Source organism: Gorilla gorilla, chromosome 4 (genome assembly GCF_029281585.2).
Source record: "Gorilla gorilla gorilla isolate KB3781 chromosome 4, NHGRI_mGorGor1-v2.1_pri, whole genome shotgun sequence".
Taxonomy (NCBI): Eukaryota; Metazoa; Chordata; class Mammalia; order Primates; family Hominidae; genus Gorilla; species Gorilla gorilla.
The window spans coordinates 64743800-64763551 of NC_073228.2; the positions used below are offsets into that span (position 1 = coordinate 64743800).

The 19752-nt window shown below is 50.3% G+C and overlaps 2 protein-coding genes across 4 annotated transcripts; one reads left to right on the forward strand and one right to left on the reverse strand.

The window, feature by feature from the left end:
• Positions 1-79: 79 nt before the first annotated feature.
• TNFAIP1 (TNF alpha induced protein 1) lies at positions 80-11401 on the reverse strand. Its single transcript, XM_004042051.4, has 7 exons — positions 11224-11401; positions 7361-7679; positions 6609-6778; positions 5780-5869; positions 5650-5702; positions 4663-4858; positions 80-2741 (listed from the first exon to the last, which is right to left on the reverse strand). The coding sequence occupies exons 2-7, from the start codon at positions 7563-7565 to the stop codon at positions 2505-2507; spliced, it is 951 nt and encodes a 316-aa protein (XP_004042099.1). The 5' UTR covers positions 7566-7679; positions 11224-11401; the 3' UTR covers positions 80-2504.
• Positions 11402-11569: 168 nt separating this feature from the next.
• On the forward strand, positions 11570-18743 carry IFT20 (intraflagellar transport 20). Of its 3 annotated transcripts, none has more exons than XM_004042054.4 (6): positions 11575-11740; positions 14681-14917; positions 15076-15204; positions 16543-16628; positions 17792-17895; positions 18335-18743. In XM_004042054.4, exons 2-6 carry the CDS (start codon positions 14842-14844, stop codon positions 18414-18416), a joined length of 477 nt encoding a protein of 158 aa, XP_004042102.1. In that variant the 5' UTR covers positions 11575-11740; positions 14681-14841; the 3' UTR covers positions 18417-18743. The 3 variants fall into 3 exon arrangements, with proteins under 3 accessions (XP_004042103.1, XP_004042102.1, XP_004042104.1); XM_004042056.5 differs by having other exon boundaries at positions 11608-11740; positions 14882-14917; XM_004042055.4 differs by lacking the exon at positions 14681-14917 and having other exon boundaries at positions 11570-11740.
• The last annotated feature ends 1009 nt before the right edge of the window (positions 18744-19752 follow it).

The following is a 19752-nucleotide window of genomic DNA, read 5'->3' on the forward strand; positions in this document are numbered from 1 at the left end:
GATAAACAGAAGCACAGGAACCCAGCCCATGGCCCCAAGCTGGCCAAGGCCTGCTCACTGTAAACATGGCTCTGTACCATTGAGTTTAACACAATTTTATTAGAAATTAGTGTTTGCTTCCATCACTTATGCTGAGCAACCAAATATTACAGTTATGTGATAAAGGAAAAATTTTTTCCTGCCCAGGACCTGCGCCATCCTTTAGGCCAACCTTGGTCACATACCAAATTCAATAAAACCCAATACTGGCCTGTGTTGTTAACAGCAGGCTGCCAGGTTTCTCAGAAACTGACAAGAAAATCTGACCTTCACCCATACTTTGTTTACTTACCCCTGGGCTGCTTGGAGTTGAAAAATGCACACAGCCAAGAGTTGCTTTCTGAATAGGGCTGGAAACTTTCAAAGAAAACCCCCAAACTTTTAAGTCACAAAGTCTGATTAAAGAAGCTAAGATCATGTCAGTGAGTTCAATGTTAGTATTTTCCTTAAGACCAAGGAGAGATTTTCAGTCAGAGAAGATAAATGCCCAGTCCCAGACTACTGTGCTTTCTCGGCAAAAAAGACCGAGATACTGAGGATGTGAATGTCAAAGTAGTAAGCAGGGACTAAAGGGGATGGGGAGGTCAAAAGGCAAGCATCACAACACCTCAGTGGGGAGCTGGGAATTTGAGTGTTAAAGGACCTCAAGAGGGCAGCTGAGAAAATAGGCCAGTGGTCTCAGGCTGACGCATTCCAGTCTCTGTGGGAAAGCCATAAAGCCAAAGCCTGAATTTGGCCAAAGAAGTGGATGTCTTTATCTTGTTACCTCAATGAGGGCTGGAAGAACTAGTAGCTGATCACCAAGGTACCTGACCTGAGAGTCTTAGCGCTGTTTATACATTCAAGACTGTGACTAACATAAAATGCCTAATTAGAAAGTCACATTTTCCCTGTCCCGCTGTCATGTCACTTCAGGTCCTTGTGTCTAACCCTGGGTCTGGCATTTGCCCACAGGCTCTGTGGCATCAGCTATCATAAGAGTAGTCAAGAGAGATGAACTTGATAACCTGTGTTCTCTCCAAAGAGCAGAAAGTGGGTACTATATGTGGCTACGTTGCTTTGTTAGGCTGGCAGAACAGTCCCTCCCTGACAGCATTCCTTTGGAAAATAATTCAGATAAGCTGAATTCTGGTTTGGCCAAGCCAAACAAAAAGGAATGAAAACCAAAGCCCTAAAGAGGAACTCACCTCCTGGCTAGTGCTTGGCATCTCCATGGCTGAGTTACCCAACAAGGAGTGAAGGCCTTCAGGGTGCTTCGGTTGCTCCTGTCATCCTGCGCTCAGAGACACCACTGGGCAGAACCACCATCCCAGCCAGGACAAACCAAGAGCATAGATGGTGTGGGCAGGGAGTAGATGTGTGGCCAAGCATGTGCCACCTCTGCAGGGGCTGCTGGGAGCACTGGGCTCTGAGTTTGCTGTCCTCAGCTGATGGGCATGCCAGCCAACACCATGCAGTGCCCACGGTCTCCACGGTCTTCCTGCCGTGGCTCATGTTTCTGGCCCCTGTGACAGCTCTTTGGCTTTACCGTATGTGAGGACAGCATGGCTGGAAGCCAAGGGTACTCAAGAGAATCACAAAGAGCAGTCGTGCTAGACCTAGGAGTCAGTGATGTGACTCTATGATGGGGGGGTAAAATGTCCTTTCTCACAGGCATCCTGTGAGGACTGCCGGTCCCAGCTTAGCCATCCTTCCCTCCTCGGTGCACTCAGCTGCTGGCCAGGCTGGCAAAGCCAGAGCTGCTCTGTCGGATGTTTTTTTTATTGCTTCCTCTTTATCCCCTCCCTCAGATTGATTCTGCAGGGAAGTGGGGATTAGGGTAGAAAGACATGGGTCAAGGAGATTATCAACCTCCTGAATAACAGTACAAAGTGCTTTAAAGAAACAGATCCCACAGGCATGGAGAAGGGCCAAGGGTTCTGTCATATGTAGGGTCTTGGCACCCTGGAGGGCAAAAGAAATGCTCAGTTTCCTCATTACTAGATTTAGAATTATTCATTTCCTAGATTATTTTTTAAAAACCAAACTTATCAAGCCTGTGCTTACACACCTTAGGAAAAAAGACGTCCCACTTTCTGCTGTAAAACTGGGCCTCTACAGCACCAGGAACTGCCTTTCCCCCAGCTGAGGCCTAAGGGGCAGTAGCCCTTCTGCACAGGGCCTAGGGGAAGGTTCTCAGCAGGAGGTGGGTCAGTCCATATGCCCCAGGGAGCAGAAGCAGCTCCGTCGGGCAGGAAGGGTGATGGTGAGCAGATAGGACAGGACGCAGTCTCCAGAAGTGCTCAGGGGCAAGGCAGGGGAATGTGGTCCCTCCTCTGCCCAGACCCTCTGACCTCAGCAGGGCCTGTCATGCCTCTGGGTGCTAGAGCAGAGACCCAGGCAGCAGCAGCATGGGGTGGCCAATGGGGCGGGTTCCACAGGATGGGAGATAGGGCCTCCCGTGCCCTGACTCCCTGAGGGTCTGGTCAGTCGCGATGGGTAGACTGGTGGCCGAGCTGCCGGTCATCGTAAGTGCTGTAGCGCTTGACGTGGATGCGGCGGACACGGTCCCGCAGTTCAAAGGTCTCCTCATCTTCACTGGGGGAAGCCTGGCTGCGGCTACGGCTTGTGGCCTCCAACAAGGAGTTGTCGGGGACGCGGGGAGTCTCATAGAGTAGGACGTTGAGTGTCTCCTCATAGATTCGGGCCTCTGGGAATTCCACCTGGGGTTAGGGAGGAAGAAGGTGGAGCAAGGTTTCATCTTCAAGAGGAAGCCATGTGTCAGAGCGGCTGGCCCTGAGGCTCCATAAGGCCTCCGCTACTTCTCATAAAACAGGTGGCGGTCCGTCTCCAGGGAAAGCCAGCCTCCCTCCGAAGGCGGGGTGAGGGGATGTACTCTACAGACATGAGGACAGGGAAGACCAACATCCTCCACACCCCTGCCCCAGCCTGAGACCAAGGGACTAGTGGGCATAGAGGGTGGGCCAGAGCTAGGTCCCAACACAGCTCCATCACTTGCTAGCTGTGGAGCCTTGGGCTGAACCCTTCTGGGCCGCAGCTCCCATATGTACAAAAGGATGGTTCAGCTCAACCCCTGAGAGTTGTTGTCAACATTACGGGAAAGATGTGATTGCTTAGCAGAAGATTGGCACATAGCAAACCACCAAGCAGAGGCATACACAGAGCAGCTGCTATGCTGAGTGGTTTTGCTGCCTTTCTCTGCCTGCCCGACGCAGTGTGTCACCGGCATGACCTGCCTGGAGGAAGGAGAAAGGGAAGGCAGTCAAGCACCTGAATTCTAGCCAGACCTGCTCTGTTGGACTGAGCTTCTGTTCACTCATCTGTCACATGGGGAGAGTGGCTCTAGCCCTGCGTGTCTCACAGGCATGTTGTGAGGGGTCACACGAGTTCATGAAAGACAACACACTTAAGAAGATGCCAGGTGCTGCTGCCACTTCCGTCGCAGCATCACCAGCCACTAGAGACCTGCCCCTGAACCCTTTCACCACCGATAGCGTCAGGAACCACCTGTCGCCCTCCCTCCCACCCCTACACCAAAAACCGCAGGAGGAAGTAGGGCCACCTGTAAGTTGGCCTTCCCCAAACCCTCTGCAGATCTCCCAGCTGGAGGCACTTGGAGTGGTTTGGGGGTCGACAAGTTGCTTGGCAAGTCTGGCTACTTTGAGCTCTTCACACCCACATGGCCCTTCCTGGATGACCTGCCATCCACCCCAGCGTATCATCTCCAGGACCTGCAATCACAGGAGGCAGCTACTCTCTGGGGTAACTGACTGCAGCCTGGGGGAGCGGGGCCAGCTGAGTTTGTGATGACTGTCACCTATCAAATGCCTCCTGTGTACCTGGCACTAAGTTGATTAGCCAGAAACCCCCAGCTGGTTGGGGCCAGTAAGGAGATTTTATTTTATTATTATTAAGAGTGTTTGGAAATGGAATCTTGCTATTTTGCTTAGGCTGGCCTCAAACTCCTGGGCTCAAGGGATCTTCCCACAGCAGCCTCCTGAGTACCTGGGACTACAGGCATGTGCCACGATGCCTGGCTAATTTTTCTATTTTTTGTAAAGACGGGGTTTCACCATGTTGTCCAGGGTGGTCTTGAACTCCTGGGCTCAAGTGCTGTGCCCGCCTCTGTCCCTGGCTCAGACAGGAGATCTGAACAGCATTCTAACACGAAAGCCCAAGCTGTTTCTACACCACACTGCTGCTCCAAAGAGTTGTATCATTTTCATATCTCGTTAAATTCATACTATCATCCCCATGTCTGCAAATGAGGAACCTGAGGCCCAGATGGCTTAAGTGGCTTATCCAAAGTCAGAAAACTGGCAAGTGGTGTGAGCCAGCATTCAAACCTGAATTGGGCCAACTTCAAAGACCCAGTCCTTCCCACTGTACTAGGCTACTTCCTGGTGGTCAACGGCCCCTGCCCTGCGCTGTCAGGAACAAAGCGGTTCCCGTCCATTCCCCACACCCCTTGTTCTGGCTTTGTCCTTGCCCAGCACCATTACCGTGTTTGGAAAAAAGAGCCAAGTCCATGCCCCTTTTGCTCCGTGCTGGTCACAGCCCGACCACGTCCCCCGCACAGTGGGTGTGTGTCCTCCCCTACCCAGGCAGGGGCAATCCCCACACCTTGGTCTGCTTCTTCTCTGTGGCATACACGATGGAGGTACAGCACACCTCTGCCAGCTTACGGCCCTGGCCATAAAAGGACCAGCAGCAGATCTCGTCACCAATGACATCCTTGATGAAGAGCACGCGGCCATTGAAGCGCAGGGAGAGCTTGTCAAACAGCTCGATGTTTTTCAGCAGGTGGTCGTCAGAGTTGCTGAAAAAACCATGAGGGCCAAGTGGCCTGGGAATGAGGTTCCAGTCCAAGGGAGGGTGCTAGACAAGTGGGGCCCTCCCCTCCCTCCCTTCCCCCATCCTGTCCTGCCGAAATGAAAGCAAGATGCCAGGGGGCCAGGAGAGAAAGGATCATAGGGTACCCTCTGGGTTGGGGGGCCTGTGAGGAAAAGGAACTCAGTTGGTTTTAAGTCAAAGTAGGGACAGCTGAGGAAGGAGGTCTCCCCTCACTAAGCCTGGAAGGAAGGAGACAAGGCTGCTATTTCAGTGGGAGGCATTCCTTCCCTTACTGTGGGGGTGACAGTGGCAATATGCCTGTCCACAGGGAATCATAGGGAGGGTTTGGGACTCTGAACCTGCAGCCACCTGCGTCTACCTAACTGTGGCCTATGGAGAGGACATGGCCTGGAGGGTGTGGGGAGGGAATCGGCCCAGTGTGAACTGCACAGGCTGGCTTGGGGGACTCCCAGCTCACCGGCCTCCTAGCATCCCCTCCATCCGGTAGGATGACACGTGTGAAAACACCTGCCATGCTGCCTTCGTGATACACGTTGAGGGCGCATTTCACCTTCAATCATTTATATCCCAGCCAGGGCACCCTGCTGAGTTCCAAAGGCCTCTGTCCCAATTTCCCTTCTACTTTCTGTTTTTCCCCAACTTAGCACAGCCAGTTCCAAGACCCAGGCCCAGACCCACGCCGACCATGCTAGGAGTACAGGCAGTATTCCTTGGGTCTGCTGCCCAGTGTCTGTTCAGCCCTGTGACGCACCCTACCTGGTGTAGGAATACTTGTTGTTGCTTCTGTTGTACAGCAGCTTCACCACGGGCTGTGAAGGAGTTCAGAGTGAGGGGCCAGGCCAGGGGACTGGCATCCCCGGCCCGCACCCCTCAGAGGTCCTGGTACCTTGGTGGAGGATTCGATGAGCCGCTCCTCCTCCTTTAGGGATGTGATGATGGGGATGTTGCACACAGGCTGGTAGGAGTCCTTCTTGTCCTGCGCGACACAGAACAGAGAACCCTCTTTAGGATCTTCTGCTTCCCAGGCTTATCGAGGTACCTCCGGAGCCCCTCTGCCATGGCCACCCGCTGCTTGGTGAGGAAGTGTCAGATACAGATCATGAGGCCCCTGACAATAGAAACTGCCAGCTGGAAAGCAGATCCCCAGTTAGAAAACCCAAGATCCAGGCTGGGTGCAGTAGCTCACACCTGCAATCCCAGCACTTTGGGAGGCTGAGGCAGGCAGATCACTTGAGCCCAGCAGTTCGAGACTAGCCTGGAAAACATGGTGAAACCTCATCTCTACAAAAAATACAAAGATTAGCTGGGTGCCATGGCGCATGCCTGTATTCCCAGCTACTCTGAAGGCCAAATCACGAGAATCACTTTGAACCCAGGAGGCAGAAGTTGCAGTGAGCTGACATCGCACCACTGCATTCCAGCCTGGGTGACAGGAGTGAAACCCTGTCTCAAAAAACAAAAACAAAAACAAAAAAACCACCTAAAATCCAGGTAGCAAAGCATAGAAACCAGAAGCAGGGCCTACTCACGCTGCCAAGTGTGAACACCTGGCTGCCAGGTTGGTGGGCCTGGGTGGCATCTCACTTGTCTCATTAGGTTTGCACTCATCAACCACGCCTCCCACACAACCTGCCAGGAACCAGAGTCCTCCATCCCACAAGAAGGGGGCAACTCCTGACCTCGTCTGCCCGCCCTGCTCTGCCCCACCCATGTACCTGCAGGGCACTCTGGCACATATTCACCAGCCCCTGGATGAGGTAATACTTTGCTTCAGCCATCAATTCCTTGATTTCTTGCCGGTTCTGAGGGAGGGTGATGGTGTCATCTCGGAGGTAATTCAAAATGGTGCCAAAGTGCTTTCCACAACGGTCTATGAGGATCCAGCCTAGGGGTGCAGAAGGCCCTACAGGGTTAGTTTGCCACCAGGTACCTCCGAGGCAGGCAAAGGCCACCTGACAAGCTGACGGCAGGTGGCAGGGAAGGGGGTCCACGAGCACAAAGCCCTCATGCAGGGTGACAGAGGCGGGGATGGAGGTTCTAGCACTCAGGCCCATGGCTGCTCTTCACCCTTCCTCTCTGAAACCCAGAACTGGCACATCCCACGGGGGATACAGCCCTCCAGGCTGTAGAAGCCACAGGGGCCTAGGCTCAGGGCACCAGGCCCAGCCCAACACAGAAACCACCAGCCACTGCCGGCCTTCTGCCCACTGCCCAGTCTTAAGGTGACGGCTCCTATGAGAATCTTGTCCTATTTAAATATTTTAAAAGTATGGCTCTTCTTCCTGGAAAATGCATAAACATAGCATTCCACATACAATTTCACAGAATTCTGAAGCTCTACTAGGGACTCCAGGTGAAGACACCCTACATAAGGTGAAGAGGAAAAGTGACTGAATTCTAGATCTGGTCACTTCCTTGGGAACTCCTCCTGCCCTCCCCACCCCGAGCAGCAGCCCCAGTGCCTCACCTTCTTTGTCGGTCAGCACCTCCATGCGCCCACTGAACATGGCCTTGAGCATGGTGTCGTGGCGGGTCAGGGCCCGCACAGTGGTGTAGTACAGAGAGCCGCCCACGTTGAGCTGGACATACTTGTTGCCCAACCCTCCTCCCTTGAAGCCACTGAGCTTGGGCTTGGCCCCTGAGGCTGGGCACAGGCAGGTGTCCCCCGACATCTCCCGCTGCAGGTAGATCACCACACGGCAGGAGGTAGGCTTGGAAGGCTCCGCCGTGGTGGAAAGGGTCACGAGTGAGTGGCCAGTGGAGGCCAGAGCCTCATACTCTCAGTGCTGTACATGGGAGAGGGAAGAGAAGACACGAACCAGCTGAGAGAGCCCAGGAGGAAACAATAGCAGAAACACGACCGTACTCATTCTCTCCCTGACAAGCCCAAGCACTGCTCCCTGGCAGAGGCTAAGTCCCTGCCATTTTGCTTTCTTTTTTTTTTTTTTTCTTAGAGACAGGGTCTCACTCTGTCACCCAGGCTGGAGTGCAGTGGTGCCATCTCGGCTCACTGCAGCCTTTGCCTCCCAGGCTCAAGTGATCCTCCCACCTCAGCCTCCTGAGTAGCTGGGACCACAGGTGCACACCACCACACCCAGCTAATTTTTTTTTTTTTTTTTTTGGTAGAGACAGGGTTTTACCATGCTGCCCAGGCTGGTCTCGAATTCCTGAGCGCAGGCGATCCGCCCACCTCAGTCTCCCAAAGTGCTGGGATTATAAGCATGAATCACTGCGTCTGGCCTCCCTGCCATTTTTACTATAGCAGGAACCAGGGCTGGAGGCAGTCTCCCAGACTCCTGCCCTGGTCACCTCATCAGCCTCCCTGAGACTCAGCTCCACTCAGGGCAGCGAGGAAGACAAGCAAACCCATGGAACCAGTTAGAGAGGGCCAGAGGAACAGATCACCCTAGAGATCTACCAGTCAGATTCCAGTTACTTTCTTGTCAAGGTTCCCAGGATCCCAGACTTCCAACCAAACCTACTGGGACAGCCAGCCTAGGAGTTTCCCAGGAGCCAGAGGGACAGGATGCACTTCCTTTCTAAAGATTCCAGCCTCAAAAGCAGCCTGTGCCAGTGTTTATTTTGAGCACCACCGAGAGTCTGGCTTCAGGAAGGAAAGTAAAAGCAGCTTCAGGAGAGAATGCAGTAAGCCAGGGTCGGGGGTGCTGGCCAGTGTTCTTGGCGCAGGTTACCTGGGCTTCGGCTGGGGCTTCCTGACCTTCCCCTTTCTTGGCACCAGCCTTGTCCCAAGTTCCTGAAATTGTCACCATTTTTCAGGGAAGAACAGCTATAGGATGGCTGTTTTCCTTTCTTTTTCCTGAGAGGGAGCCCAGCCCTACTCTCCTCTTCCCTCCCAATAAGAATGGGAGAAGAAAGGACTAGAAAAGATCAGAGGATAAATCTAAAAACAATGAGGTGAGATGTGTGCTGCCACCTGCCTGTACTCCTGGCTACTCAGTAGGCCGAGGTGGGAGGATCTCTTGAACCCAGGAGTCAAGACCAGCCTTGGCAACATAGCAAGACCCCATCTCTTGGCATTTAATATGTACTAGCTCATTTAACTCATTCAGCAATTAAACTACTGAGTGCCTACTATGTTAAGCAGTAGGGAACAATGAAAAAATATTGTCTTTGCCTTCAAACAGTTCAAAGAAGCATCATAACAGGAATTTTTAAAAAGAGAGAAAGCTAGCATTTATTGTACCCCTACGTGCCAGGCATTGGGTACTCAGAAGAGAACACATATAGAAAGTCATGTCCACATGGAGCTTACATTCTAGTGGAAGGAAACAGAGTATCAACAAGGACTTAAATAAATAAGCAGATAATTCCAGAACCTGATAAATGCAATAAAGATAATAAAACAGTGATATGAGAGTGATTAGGGAGAGGCATTAATTTAGACAGAGGGACAGGAAAAGCATCTTTGGGATGGTGACATTTCAGCTGAGGTTTGAAGAGAGCATTGTAGACAGATGGAAGAGTAAGTGCAAAGTTCCCGTTGGAAACAAGTTTTAGGGGGCGGATGTGGTGGCTCACACCTGTAATCCTAGCACTTTAGGAGGCCGAAGTGGGTGGATTGCTTGAGCCCAGGAGTTCAAGACCAGTCTGGGCAACATACTGAGAGTTTGTTTCTACAAATAAAAAAAAATTAGCCAGATATGGTGGCTCATGCCTGTGGTCCCAGCTGCTCGGGAGGCTGAGGTGGGATGACTGCTTGAGCCTGGGAAAGTCAGCCTGGGTGACATAGGGAAATCTCGTCTCAACAACGACAAAATTAAAACAAGTTTGAGGATCAGAAATACGGTCATAATGGCTGGTGCACAGACAGTAGGGGGAAGTTGGTTTGATGTCAAGTCAGGGAAGGCAGGCGTTAGATGATAACAAAGGTGGATTTCATACTAATTGCTATATAGTATATGAATCAATTGGAGGGTTGCAAGCAGGGGAGTGATATGATCTGACTTGCTTGTAGTGTATTTTGAAAAGATAACTTGCTGCTGGGTAGAGAATGAATTGTAAAGGTGCAAGAGAGAAAGTGGGAAGACCAGAGGAAGCAGTAGTCTAGGCAAGAAGAGATGATGGCAGCCTGGACCACATTGGTAATAATGGAGACAGAAAAAAAGTGGAATGATTTCACCGAATGCTCATCACATGCAGGAGTTTACAGTTGCTCATCCCTTGTAAGTGCAACCCAGAAGCAGGGCACTGGTTTCCCAAGTTTACCGCTGTGTTCCCCTAATGGTGCTCAGCACAATGCCATGCACATTTTAAGTATTTAACATACGTCAGTTTGTTAGACTGAAATTGTCCCTGAAAAGATTTAGGTAAGTCCCTGGGAAGAATGTCCAAGGAAGTGGACAGCCAGCGTGGGTGCTGTGTGAAGCAGTGAATTCCTTTGGCGGCTTGTCTGGGAGACTCTTTCATTTGCCACAGGGGTTGGGTATGGGAGGTGAGCCCTCACCAGGAGGTTGCCAATGACTAAGAAACACTAGAATGGTATGAGATCACCTTCCCTTTTCCCGCCCACCTCAAAGGAATAAATCCACCTCTCTAACAGGTATTAGCAAGTTCCCTATGTATTTTGTATCTAGTCCTAGTTTTCCCAGGATCAGAGAAAGCACACATACATGTTCTGCCAATGCAAAGGAGCTCAAAGGATAGGCCTGCCAAGAGAGGTCGGCGGATCCAGAGCTAATCTATTCCTTTCCTACAAAGCAATTGCTTTGAGCCCCTGGATGACGTCAATCAGATTCCGCCCAGACCAATGGGTTCCAGGAATTCTGTGGCAGGTGACGCCCCAGAAAGTAATTCCAGTGAGAATGAAGTTTCCACCGATAGCCACAGTGCTCTTCCTTCCGCACTTTGTGTGTGGATATTTGGGGATGCCCGGGGCTAAGGGCGGATCCGTGGCTCACGCGACGAAGCTAATGGGAACCCAAGCACAACAAAGGGCAAACAGCCGCGGAGGTGGAAAGAGGAGGGGTCTAAAAGGAAGAAGGACCCAGAAATCCGTCAGACACGGAGGACGGCGGGAGGAAAGCTGAGGGCTAGAGTGGCGGATCTAGCAGAAACCCTAGGTGTAAAGGTTAAGCGTCACCCAAAAAGTCCTGGGAAATGTGGCTGGTGTGGGCTCTTCTCTAGCCCGGACCACTCCTCACTACCGAGAAACCCACACCGGTTCTCACGCCCACCCTCCGTGGGAGATCGGAGCTCTCCATCTCCCCTACGCCGCCCGCGCCTTTTCCCCCAGGACCCGGCCGGGCTCGCTCTACTCCAGCAGGGGCCGTCCATCCCTTCCCCGAGGGCATCGGCGGGCCCGGCTCTCACCGTCCCCGGGGGCGCCTCTCCTCTCAGCTGGGTGGCCAGCGGACTCCGAGCCGCCCCTAGCCTGCAGCCGCCTGCCCCTCAGCAGTCCCAAGCTGTGAGCTCACATCCTGCGCTCGTCGACTCCGCCCGGAGTGCTGCCCAGCCCAGCCGGCTGGGGAGCCTGAGACTACAAGTCCCTGCATGCATAGCGCTCTATCCGGGAAAGGGTGGAGGAGGAATCCCCCGAGGGTCTTCGCGGAGAGAGCAAAGCCACTTCTGGCCGCCTTGCCGGCGCTAAGGCTTCTGGGTCTTGTAGGCCGGGCCTCCCCTCGGGCCTCTGTTTCCCAGCAGGCTCTGTGGAATGGGGGCTGTAAGTGCTTCCGGAGTCAGGAAGGTAGTGACGTCATAGGCAAACAGGCTCTGTATCCGTGGCAGCGGCCGTGGCAGGCTGGCTGGGTACCGGCTGCCGCTGACCCAGGAGAAGCTGCCTGTCTACATCAGCCTGGGCTGCAGCGCGCTGCCGCCGCGGGGCCGGCAGGTAGGCTGACCTCGGGTCGGGGGACGCGGGCGGACCAGGGGCGAGAGGAGCCTGACAGGCCCGCGTCGTGAGGAAAGGCAGTACCGGGCGGGGAGAGACGTGGGAATTCCGCCCCACTCTCAGGGGGCGCTTTCACACCCAGCTTAGGCCTGGAGTTCGATGCGTTGATGCTTGCCACGATCTTACGAGGAAACTGCGGCTCGGATAAGTTCGGGGAGTTTACATAGTAAAGAGTCGTCTCGCAGTGCCTCGCATGCATCTGGGAGAGCCGGGGCGCAGAAAGTATGCCACCGCCTCATGCTCAGGGAGCTTAGTCCCAGCTCTTGGGCCAGGTGTTGCTCAGATGCTCAGACACGCGTGTGATGGGAGTTGGTAGATAATCTGTGAACTCTTTCCCTGCACCTCTTCTTCCATGTTACCTATCTCTTTAAGCCAGCCCTTCCAATCAGATAGATGGGCCAAGCCAGATTCATGGGAGTCATGCCTGACTTGTTTTTCTCTTATCCCCAAACCCCCACATTCAGTCAGTCCATTGCTAAGCCCCATCACCTCGACTTACAAAACATCTCAACTCGGAACACTTGTCTTCGGCTGCCAGCCTTGGTTAGTGTAATAGTCTCCTGTTTCCACGGTCATTCATTCCACAAACATTTACTGAGTGCCAGTTATGTGTGGGCATCATGCTAGGTGCTAGGGTTAGAGTGATGAACAAGAAGGTACTTGGGGCCTTGCCCTCTCTTGTTCCCTCCAATCGGTTCTCTCAGGCTGAGCAAGAGTGATCTTTCTAAGTCTGATTTTGTTGGTCTGCTGAGAACCCGCTGGCTGTCCATTACCCTTCTGATAGAATCCAAGCTCATGACTGCGTCTTTCAGAGCCTTCGGTGATCTAGCTGTTGTCTCCCTGTCTAGCCTCATTCTGTTCCCTTCTCTTGCTCAGTCTCTGTTCTCGGAATGCATCAAATTTCCTGTTGCCTCAGGATCTTCACATACGTGTTTCCTTCTGCCTGCAATGCCTTGCCTCCCCTTTCACTTGACAAACTTTTGGACAGTCTTTAGGTCTGTTTAAGTGTCATTTTTTTCAGAAGGCCTCTGTTGGCCCTCCCCTCCAAGTCCGCCCCCCATGAACTGTGTCCTCCTGCAGCACTTCACATAGCACCATGTACTTTTCCTTATAGTAATATCACGATTTGTGATTATTTGTTTACCATCTGTCCAGAGGCATTGTTTTCACTAGTCTGTCCCCAGAGCAGGGACTCAGTGGATGTTTCTGAATAAATGCATGCTCTCAGGGAAGGGGGTGGAAGTTGAAGCAGATATTTGCTCCCTCATGTTACTTCAGTCTTTCTGGAGCAGCTGGTCAGATTAATGACCTGTAGCTGCGAAAGACAGATTTTTTGTTTTTGTTTTTTTTGAGACAGGGTCTCACTCTGTTGCTCAGGCTGGAGTGCAGTGGTGTGAACACGGCTCACTGCAGCCTCCACCTCCTGGGCTTAAGCGATCCTCCCAGCTCACCCTCCCAAGTAGCTGGGACTACAGGCACATGTCACCAGGTCTGGCTATCTTAGAAATCTTTTGTAGAGACGGTATTTTGCCACATTGCCCAGGCTGGTTTCAGACTCCTGTGCCCAAGTGATCCTCCCACCTCAGTCTCCCAAAGTGCTGGGATTACAGGCATGAGCTACTGCACTGGCCAGATCTTTTTAAAAAGCCCTATTTTAAGGAAGCTACAGATGAACAAAATGCTTCAAAAGGATGATGCTATTACATCAGTAGATTCCAGTGAGGCCAAAGGCCAGAGTCGTCTACAGACAGCTCATAGACATGTATTAGTTGGCCCATGCAGTGTTGGATGTGGGTTTTCCCCCTTACTTAAAATTTTTGAATTACATACCAACATTGAGGTACTGGATTTCTGGTCCTCTTAAAAACCAGAAGTTCTGGAAACAGTGAGACTTGATCATTTTCCAACCATTGCTCCTCCTTGGCACACCTGTCCTGGACAGCCAACCCCAGAATCACCCCATTCAGAACAGGACTTCTCTAACGAAGCCAGAAGGGAAACAGCTGAGGCTGGGGGCAGTGAGGGCAGAGGGAGGGGGCTGGTGCAGGTCCAGGTGATGGTAGACTTTGGAGCACCTGGGTTTTAGAATTGGCATAGCAGCCAATTGCTAGATGTAAGTAGCATTGCCTCCCTTTTTAAACAGGTCATAATGATGTCTATGTTTAATTTTGTGTGTGTGTGTGTGTGTGTTTTGAGCCAGAACGAGGGTGAGTTTTCAGTATTTCCTTCCTAGAATTGAGGCATCCTTTGGAACAGGAATGCAAGGTGGCTTGGAAAGGGAGAAGATATCTCTGTTAGTTCTCTGTTGCCTACAGAAAAAATCCAAACTCCTTAGCTTGGCATGCAGGGTCTTCCTGGTCTGGCTCCAGCTCACCTTTCCAGCTCCATTCTTTTTCCTCTCGTCCTTAGGTGAGATAGGTCCTTTCAGTGACTTCAGGCCTTTGTCCATGCTGTTTTCTCTGCTTGGAATACCTATCCCTGTTCTCCTGCCTTGATATGTTCTTGCTGATACTTCATTCCTTTTTGTGTTTTCTGCTAGGAAGAGAATGACCCAACTTTGATTCCCAATTCAGGCAAGCATACGTTTTGAGTAATATTCTTACTCCTGACTTTTTATTTTTTAACCATAATTTTTAATTTACTCAGATTTCCTTTATTTGGTTTTTGTGTTGTTCCAGTATATGTATTTGAGAAGCCTTTTCATGTGCTTTTCGGTACATAACTGGTGATATATAAAGTAAATACACTTATGGCTTACAACTTAGTTCACATGTCACTCCTTCATTAATGGCTCTGTCCTCCTCTGGCTCTTTACTGATGTTTCTAAACAAGCATTTAACGCAGTGTGGTTTTTCAGTTTCCGTGTCTGTCTTCTTCCAGCTGAACTATGTGCTCTTCAGGGCGGGCACCGTGTTGCATTCATCTTTGTACCCCCAGCATCTAGCAGTGCTGGCATGTAGTAGGCACTCAAGAAATGTGTGTTGAATGAACGATGCCTGTGACAAGCAAGCGGACTTTATTCTTTCCTGACCCTTGCTCCTATGACACACCTCCTCCTGACTGCCACTGTCACTCCTTCAGAGCAGAACTCCTCTAGGGAACCTGGATGGGAAACAGGTGAGGCTCAGAGAGGTGGTGGCAGAGGGAACGGGGATCCTTTGGAACACCTGGGTTTTTGGCATTGGTGTCCAAGGGCAGGAGTGGGGCTGGCTCGGCAGCAGGCATTTCCTTGGGTGGCTGGGAAGTGATGAGGAATTGGGCCTGTTTCTTTACAGCCATGGCCAAGGACATCCTGGGTGAAGCAGGGCTACACTTTGATGAACTGAACAAGCTGAGGGTGTTGGACCCAGAGGTTACCCAGCAGACCATAGAGCTGAAGGAAGAGTGCAAAGACTTTGTGGACAGTGAGTATTGGGGAGATACAGTGCCACTCAGCTTTGAGCTGCCATTCCAACTGTACCCCAGGCTCATCTTGGCCCTGCCACAGTGGAGCTGCTGGCTCCCTGGAGGTTGAATCTGGCGTCTGTGAGTTCCCACGTGCCACCCTTTTCTGTCTGCCCTCTTGTGCTCTCATGTGTCCCCAACAGGGCACCAGTCAAACCAAACACTGGGATGGGGAGGGGAGGGTGTTTTTAGATATGCCATCTTTCATTTCTTGCTCTTAGAAACCTTAAACTTTCTGGGAACACAACCATGGCTTGGGTGTGGGAAATAGAATTATGTACTCATGATTTGATTTCTTCAGAGAAAGTCTTCTCAGTGGCAGGTTCTCTGTTATTTGGAGTTAGAAGTGATAGGTGAAGTTTCTAGAAGCAGCTCAACAGACTTACTGAAGTCATCTTTTGGCTGGAAATCTTCAGGAAGCCTCCTGTCCCAGCAGCCAAGCAAGCCCAATGCCCGTACAGAGCCAGATCTAGCTAGAGCAAGGGACTTCTGAGCTTTCTGGGGGCTTCCTAGGTTGTGGAGAGAGCTTGGTTAGTGAAAGGTAGCTTGGGTTCTGTCACTAACCTGTGATTGCTGTGCCATGCACACACCTCTCTGGGCCTTAGTTTCCCCTCAGTAAATTGTGTTTCTGGTCACATCCAGGACATTGGAGAAAGTGAGTGGGAGATTAGGCACTTAATCCTGTGAGCTTGCTTTTTTGTGGTTACAAGTGGGAAGCCCCCATCCCCACTGTTAATTGAAATCTGGTGTCATACCTGTAGCTAGTCCAGAGGCAGCGCTTGTGTCCTGAGGCTGCCCTTTTGTGAACAACAGTGCTTCCTGTCACTCCTGGGGAAGCAGGGTTGGGGTCTGTCTGGAGAATGAGCCCAGCAAGGGCCTAGTGCTTTCATAGCCGCAGGTCATAGCAGCTGGCTGGCTCAGTGGGGATGCAAGGTCCGAGTATGCCCTGGTCCAGCTGGCCACCCTTCTCTAGGTTCAGACCAAGGGTAGGAGACAGGCCAACAGGCACCAAAGTGTTTAAGTGACAGGGTCTTGCTATGTTCCCCAGGCTGGAATGTAGTGGCAGTTCACAGGCATGATCACACATCCTCTAACTCCTGGGTTCAAGTGATCCTCCCACCTCAGCCCCCTGAGTAGCTGGGACTACAGTTGCTCTCCACTACGCCTGGCCCACACCGAACTATTTTAACACAAATTAGAAGGGGCAGTCCGCTCTGCCCTCTCACTGCCTTAGCACTCTACCGAAAGGGAGTGATGATACTGAGGAAATATTTTATTTTTTGTTCTTTTCCTAAAAGAAATTGGCCAGTTTCAGAAAATAGTTGGTGGTTTAATTGAGCTTGTTGATCAACTTGCAAAAGAAGCAGAAAATGAAAAGATGAAGGTAAGATCAGCATGTCTTCCGCCTACATCTTGGCCTGGGACCCTAGTTCACTACCCTCTCATCCTTCTTCCCTCGATTTGTTTAGAGGGGTAGAGGGCTGGGTGGGTGAATTTTTATTTAAGATTTTAATAACTTCTGGTCCACTTAACCTACTGAACTTATGCCAGTCTTTATTTCCTTTAATCTTTATTTTTTTTTTTTTTTTTGAGACAGAGTCTTGCTGTGTCACCCAGGCTGGAGTGCAGTGGTGCAATCTCGGCTCACTGCAAGCTCTCCCTCTCAGATTCAAGCGATTCTCCCACCTCAGCCTCCCGAGTAGCTGGGACTACAGGTGTGTGCCACCACACCCAGCTGAGTTTTTTGTATTTTTTTTTTTTTTTGAGACGGAGTTTTCTCTCGTTGCCCAGGCTGGGGTGCAATGGTGCGATCTTGGCTCACTGCAACCTCCGCCTCCTGGGTTCAAGCGATTCTCCTGCCTCAGCCTCCCGAGTAGCTGGGATTACAGGCATGTGCCACCATGCCTGGCTAATTTTGTATTTTTAGTAGAGACAGGGTTTCTCCATGTTGGTCAGGCTGGTCTCAAACTCCCAACCTTAGGTGATGCGCCCGCCTCAGCCTCCCAAAGTGCTGGGATTAAGGCGTGAGTGACTGCGCCTGGCCATTTTTTTGTATTTTTAGTAAAGATGGGGTTTCACGATGTTGGCCAGGCTGGTTGCAAACTCCTGGCCTCAAGTGAACTGCCTACCTTGGCCTCCCAAAGTGCTGGGATTGCAGGTGTGAGCCACCACACCTGGCCTCGTTTCATCTTCGTATCAGCACTGATGTAGATGGTCTTATCCTCATTTTATAAATGAAGAAATGAAGGCTCACATAGTATGATTGGTGAAAGGCACAAGGCTGAATGGCACCACCAAATGTGCTATTGTGCCTGTGTCCCTGGCTCTAGGAATACTCCTAGACCTGCCTCAAAGCTGCCGTCTAGTTCTTGAGGCACTTTGTGATCAGTAGGTTAATCCTTCTGACTTAACCCAAAAGCTTTGGGGCTCCACTTTCTTTTCCTCTCTGAAGACTGACATAGCTCCCAGATAACCCCTCCCCACTTTGAGGACTTGATGCTGTAGATGGTTTTAATGAAGCCATGGCCTTCTCTGGCAATACTGTAGGCCATCGGTGCTCGGAATTTGCTCAAATCTATAGCAAAGCAGAGAGAAGCTCAACAGCAGCAACTTCAAGCCCTAATAGCAGAAAAGAAAATGCAGCTAGAAAGGTAAGAAGTCATGATGTAAAGCAAGTTCTTTACACAGCTGAATTTCCACTCTTCCTTCTGGAATGATCACTTCTTGTCCTTATTCTTCATCATTGTTTTCCCAGGAATAGCATCTCACTTGTCATCCTGATTTGAAGATTTTAAAAAATAAAATTACATTTGATGGGAAGGAAATAGAAAACTTGTTAATATCAAACCACCTCTAGTAGTTTGAGCATGAAAGGGTCCACGAAGTTGGCTGGCTCTCTGAAAGAAGACTTTCCTAGGGCTGGAGATTTCTCATGGGTGGCTCTGGGTAGGGCTTTGCCTCTTTCTTTCTTCATTCTGAACTCACACCATTTCTTGAAATCATTTAAACCTCTATATCCTTCTCTAGAAGAATTAGGTCTGTGGTTTACTTCATCTTTTTTTTAGGGCCTCTAACAATTTTGTTTTTCAGGTATCGGGTTGAATATGAAGCTTTGTGTAAAGTAGAAGCAGAACAAAATGAATTTATTGACCAATTTATTTTTCAGAAATGAACTGAAAATTTCGCTTTTATAGTAGGAAGGCAAAACAAAAAAAAGCCCCTCAAAACCAAAAAAAACCTCTGTAGCATTCCAGCGGCTTGACCAATGACCTATGTCACAAGAGGTGGCGTGTAAGGAATGCAGCCCCCTGAAGACAGCACTACAAGTCTGGGGGAGCCAGTTTTAACATCAGTGCACAGCTGCTGCTGGTGGCCCTGCAGTGTACGTTCTCACCTCTTATGCTTAGTTGGAACTAAGCAGTTTGTAAACTTTCATCCTTTTTTTTGTAAATTCACAAAGCTTTGGAAGGAGAAGCAATAAATTTTTGTTTTCAAATGGCTTGATGTACCTTTTTTCCTGTTGCTCTTGAAATATGTTTAACTCCTCATGAGAGAACCCTGGATTCTCTATCCCCTAGTCCACAAAACAAACCAGGCAGTGGTCAGCAGCTACCTTTATTTGGATCACACACGTGAGTCAGACAGTACCACTAATCAGGCCAATATGGCTTGTGAGCAAAATGGGTGAAAATAGAGGGAACTGACTGGGACCTGTTGTCTAACATCATTTTAAGGTTGAACTTGAGCAAAGACTTAGAGAAAGCTGATGGAATGCCAAGCATCAACGTGAAGAGACCCTCTATGCACACAGTGGATATGTTATGCCTGGCTGTAGCCACCTTCTCTTCTGAAAACAAGATGGGAATGACGGAACTGTATTAAAGGATTAAGTTACCCACTAGGGAGCATACTAGCACACTTCCAGATCAGCCTTGAGATGCTAGACTTCAGATACAGGGACTTGTGTCAGGTGGCCTCTAGAAATGTGGAAGACTAAGATTTAGAAATAAACTAATTTAAAAGCAAACAAAAAAAACTTTCGCCTAGGATGATCTGTTTACAACAGAAACAAAAACACTTTCCAGTTTAATCCATTTGACTGAAAGTCATTGTTGGGCTGACCCTTAAGGAAAACTTAAGTTTAAACTTCCTTTGCATAGTATGTTTTCTCTTTTTTCCTTGGGTTAGAGGTGGGGACAAGAAAACATTGATATAGTTTTGAATTAACATTAAAGAGGCAAAATTTCACGTTTAAAATGGCCCAAAATATCCCACTATTCATTTTGCTGACAGGTGATACACTCTTGAGAATCAGGAGTGGAGGGTTTAGTCATAATAAGCATATATGCTGTGGGTCAGGTGACTCATGAACATGTCAAACAGGCCATGTTCTTTAGCAGTTTCTGGTCTGGTCCTGCTTTTAGTAATCTTGCGGTGGAACTCAGGCACACAGTTATTTGGTACCACTTCCTTATAACCTAGCCCACACCCCTTTGCCCACCCTCAAG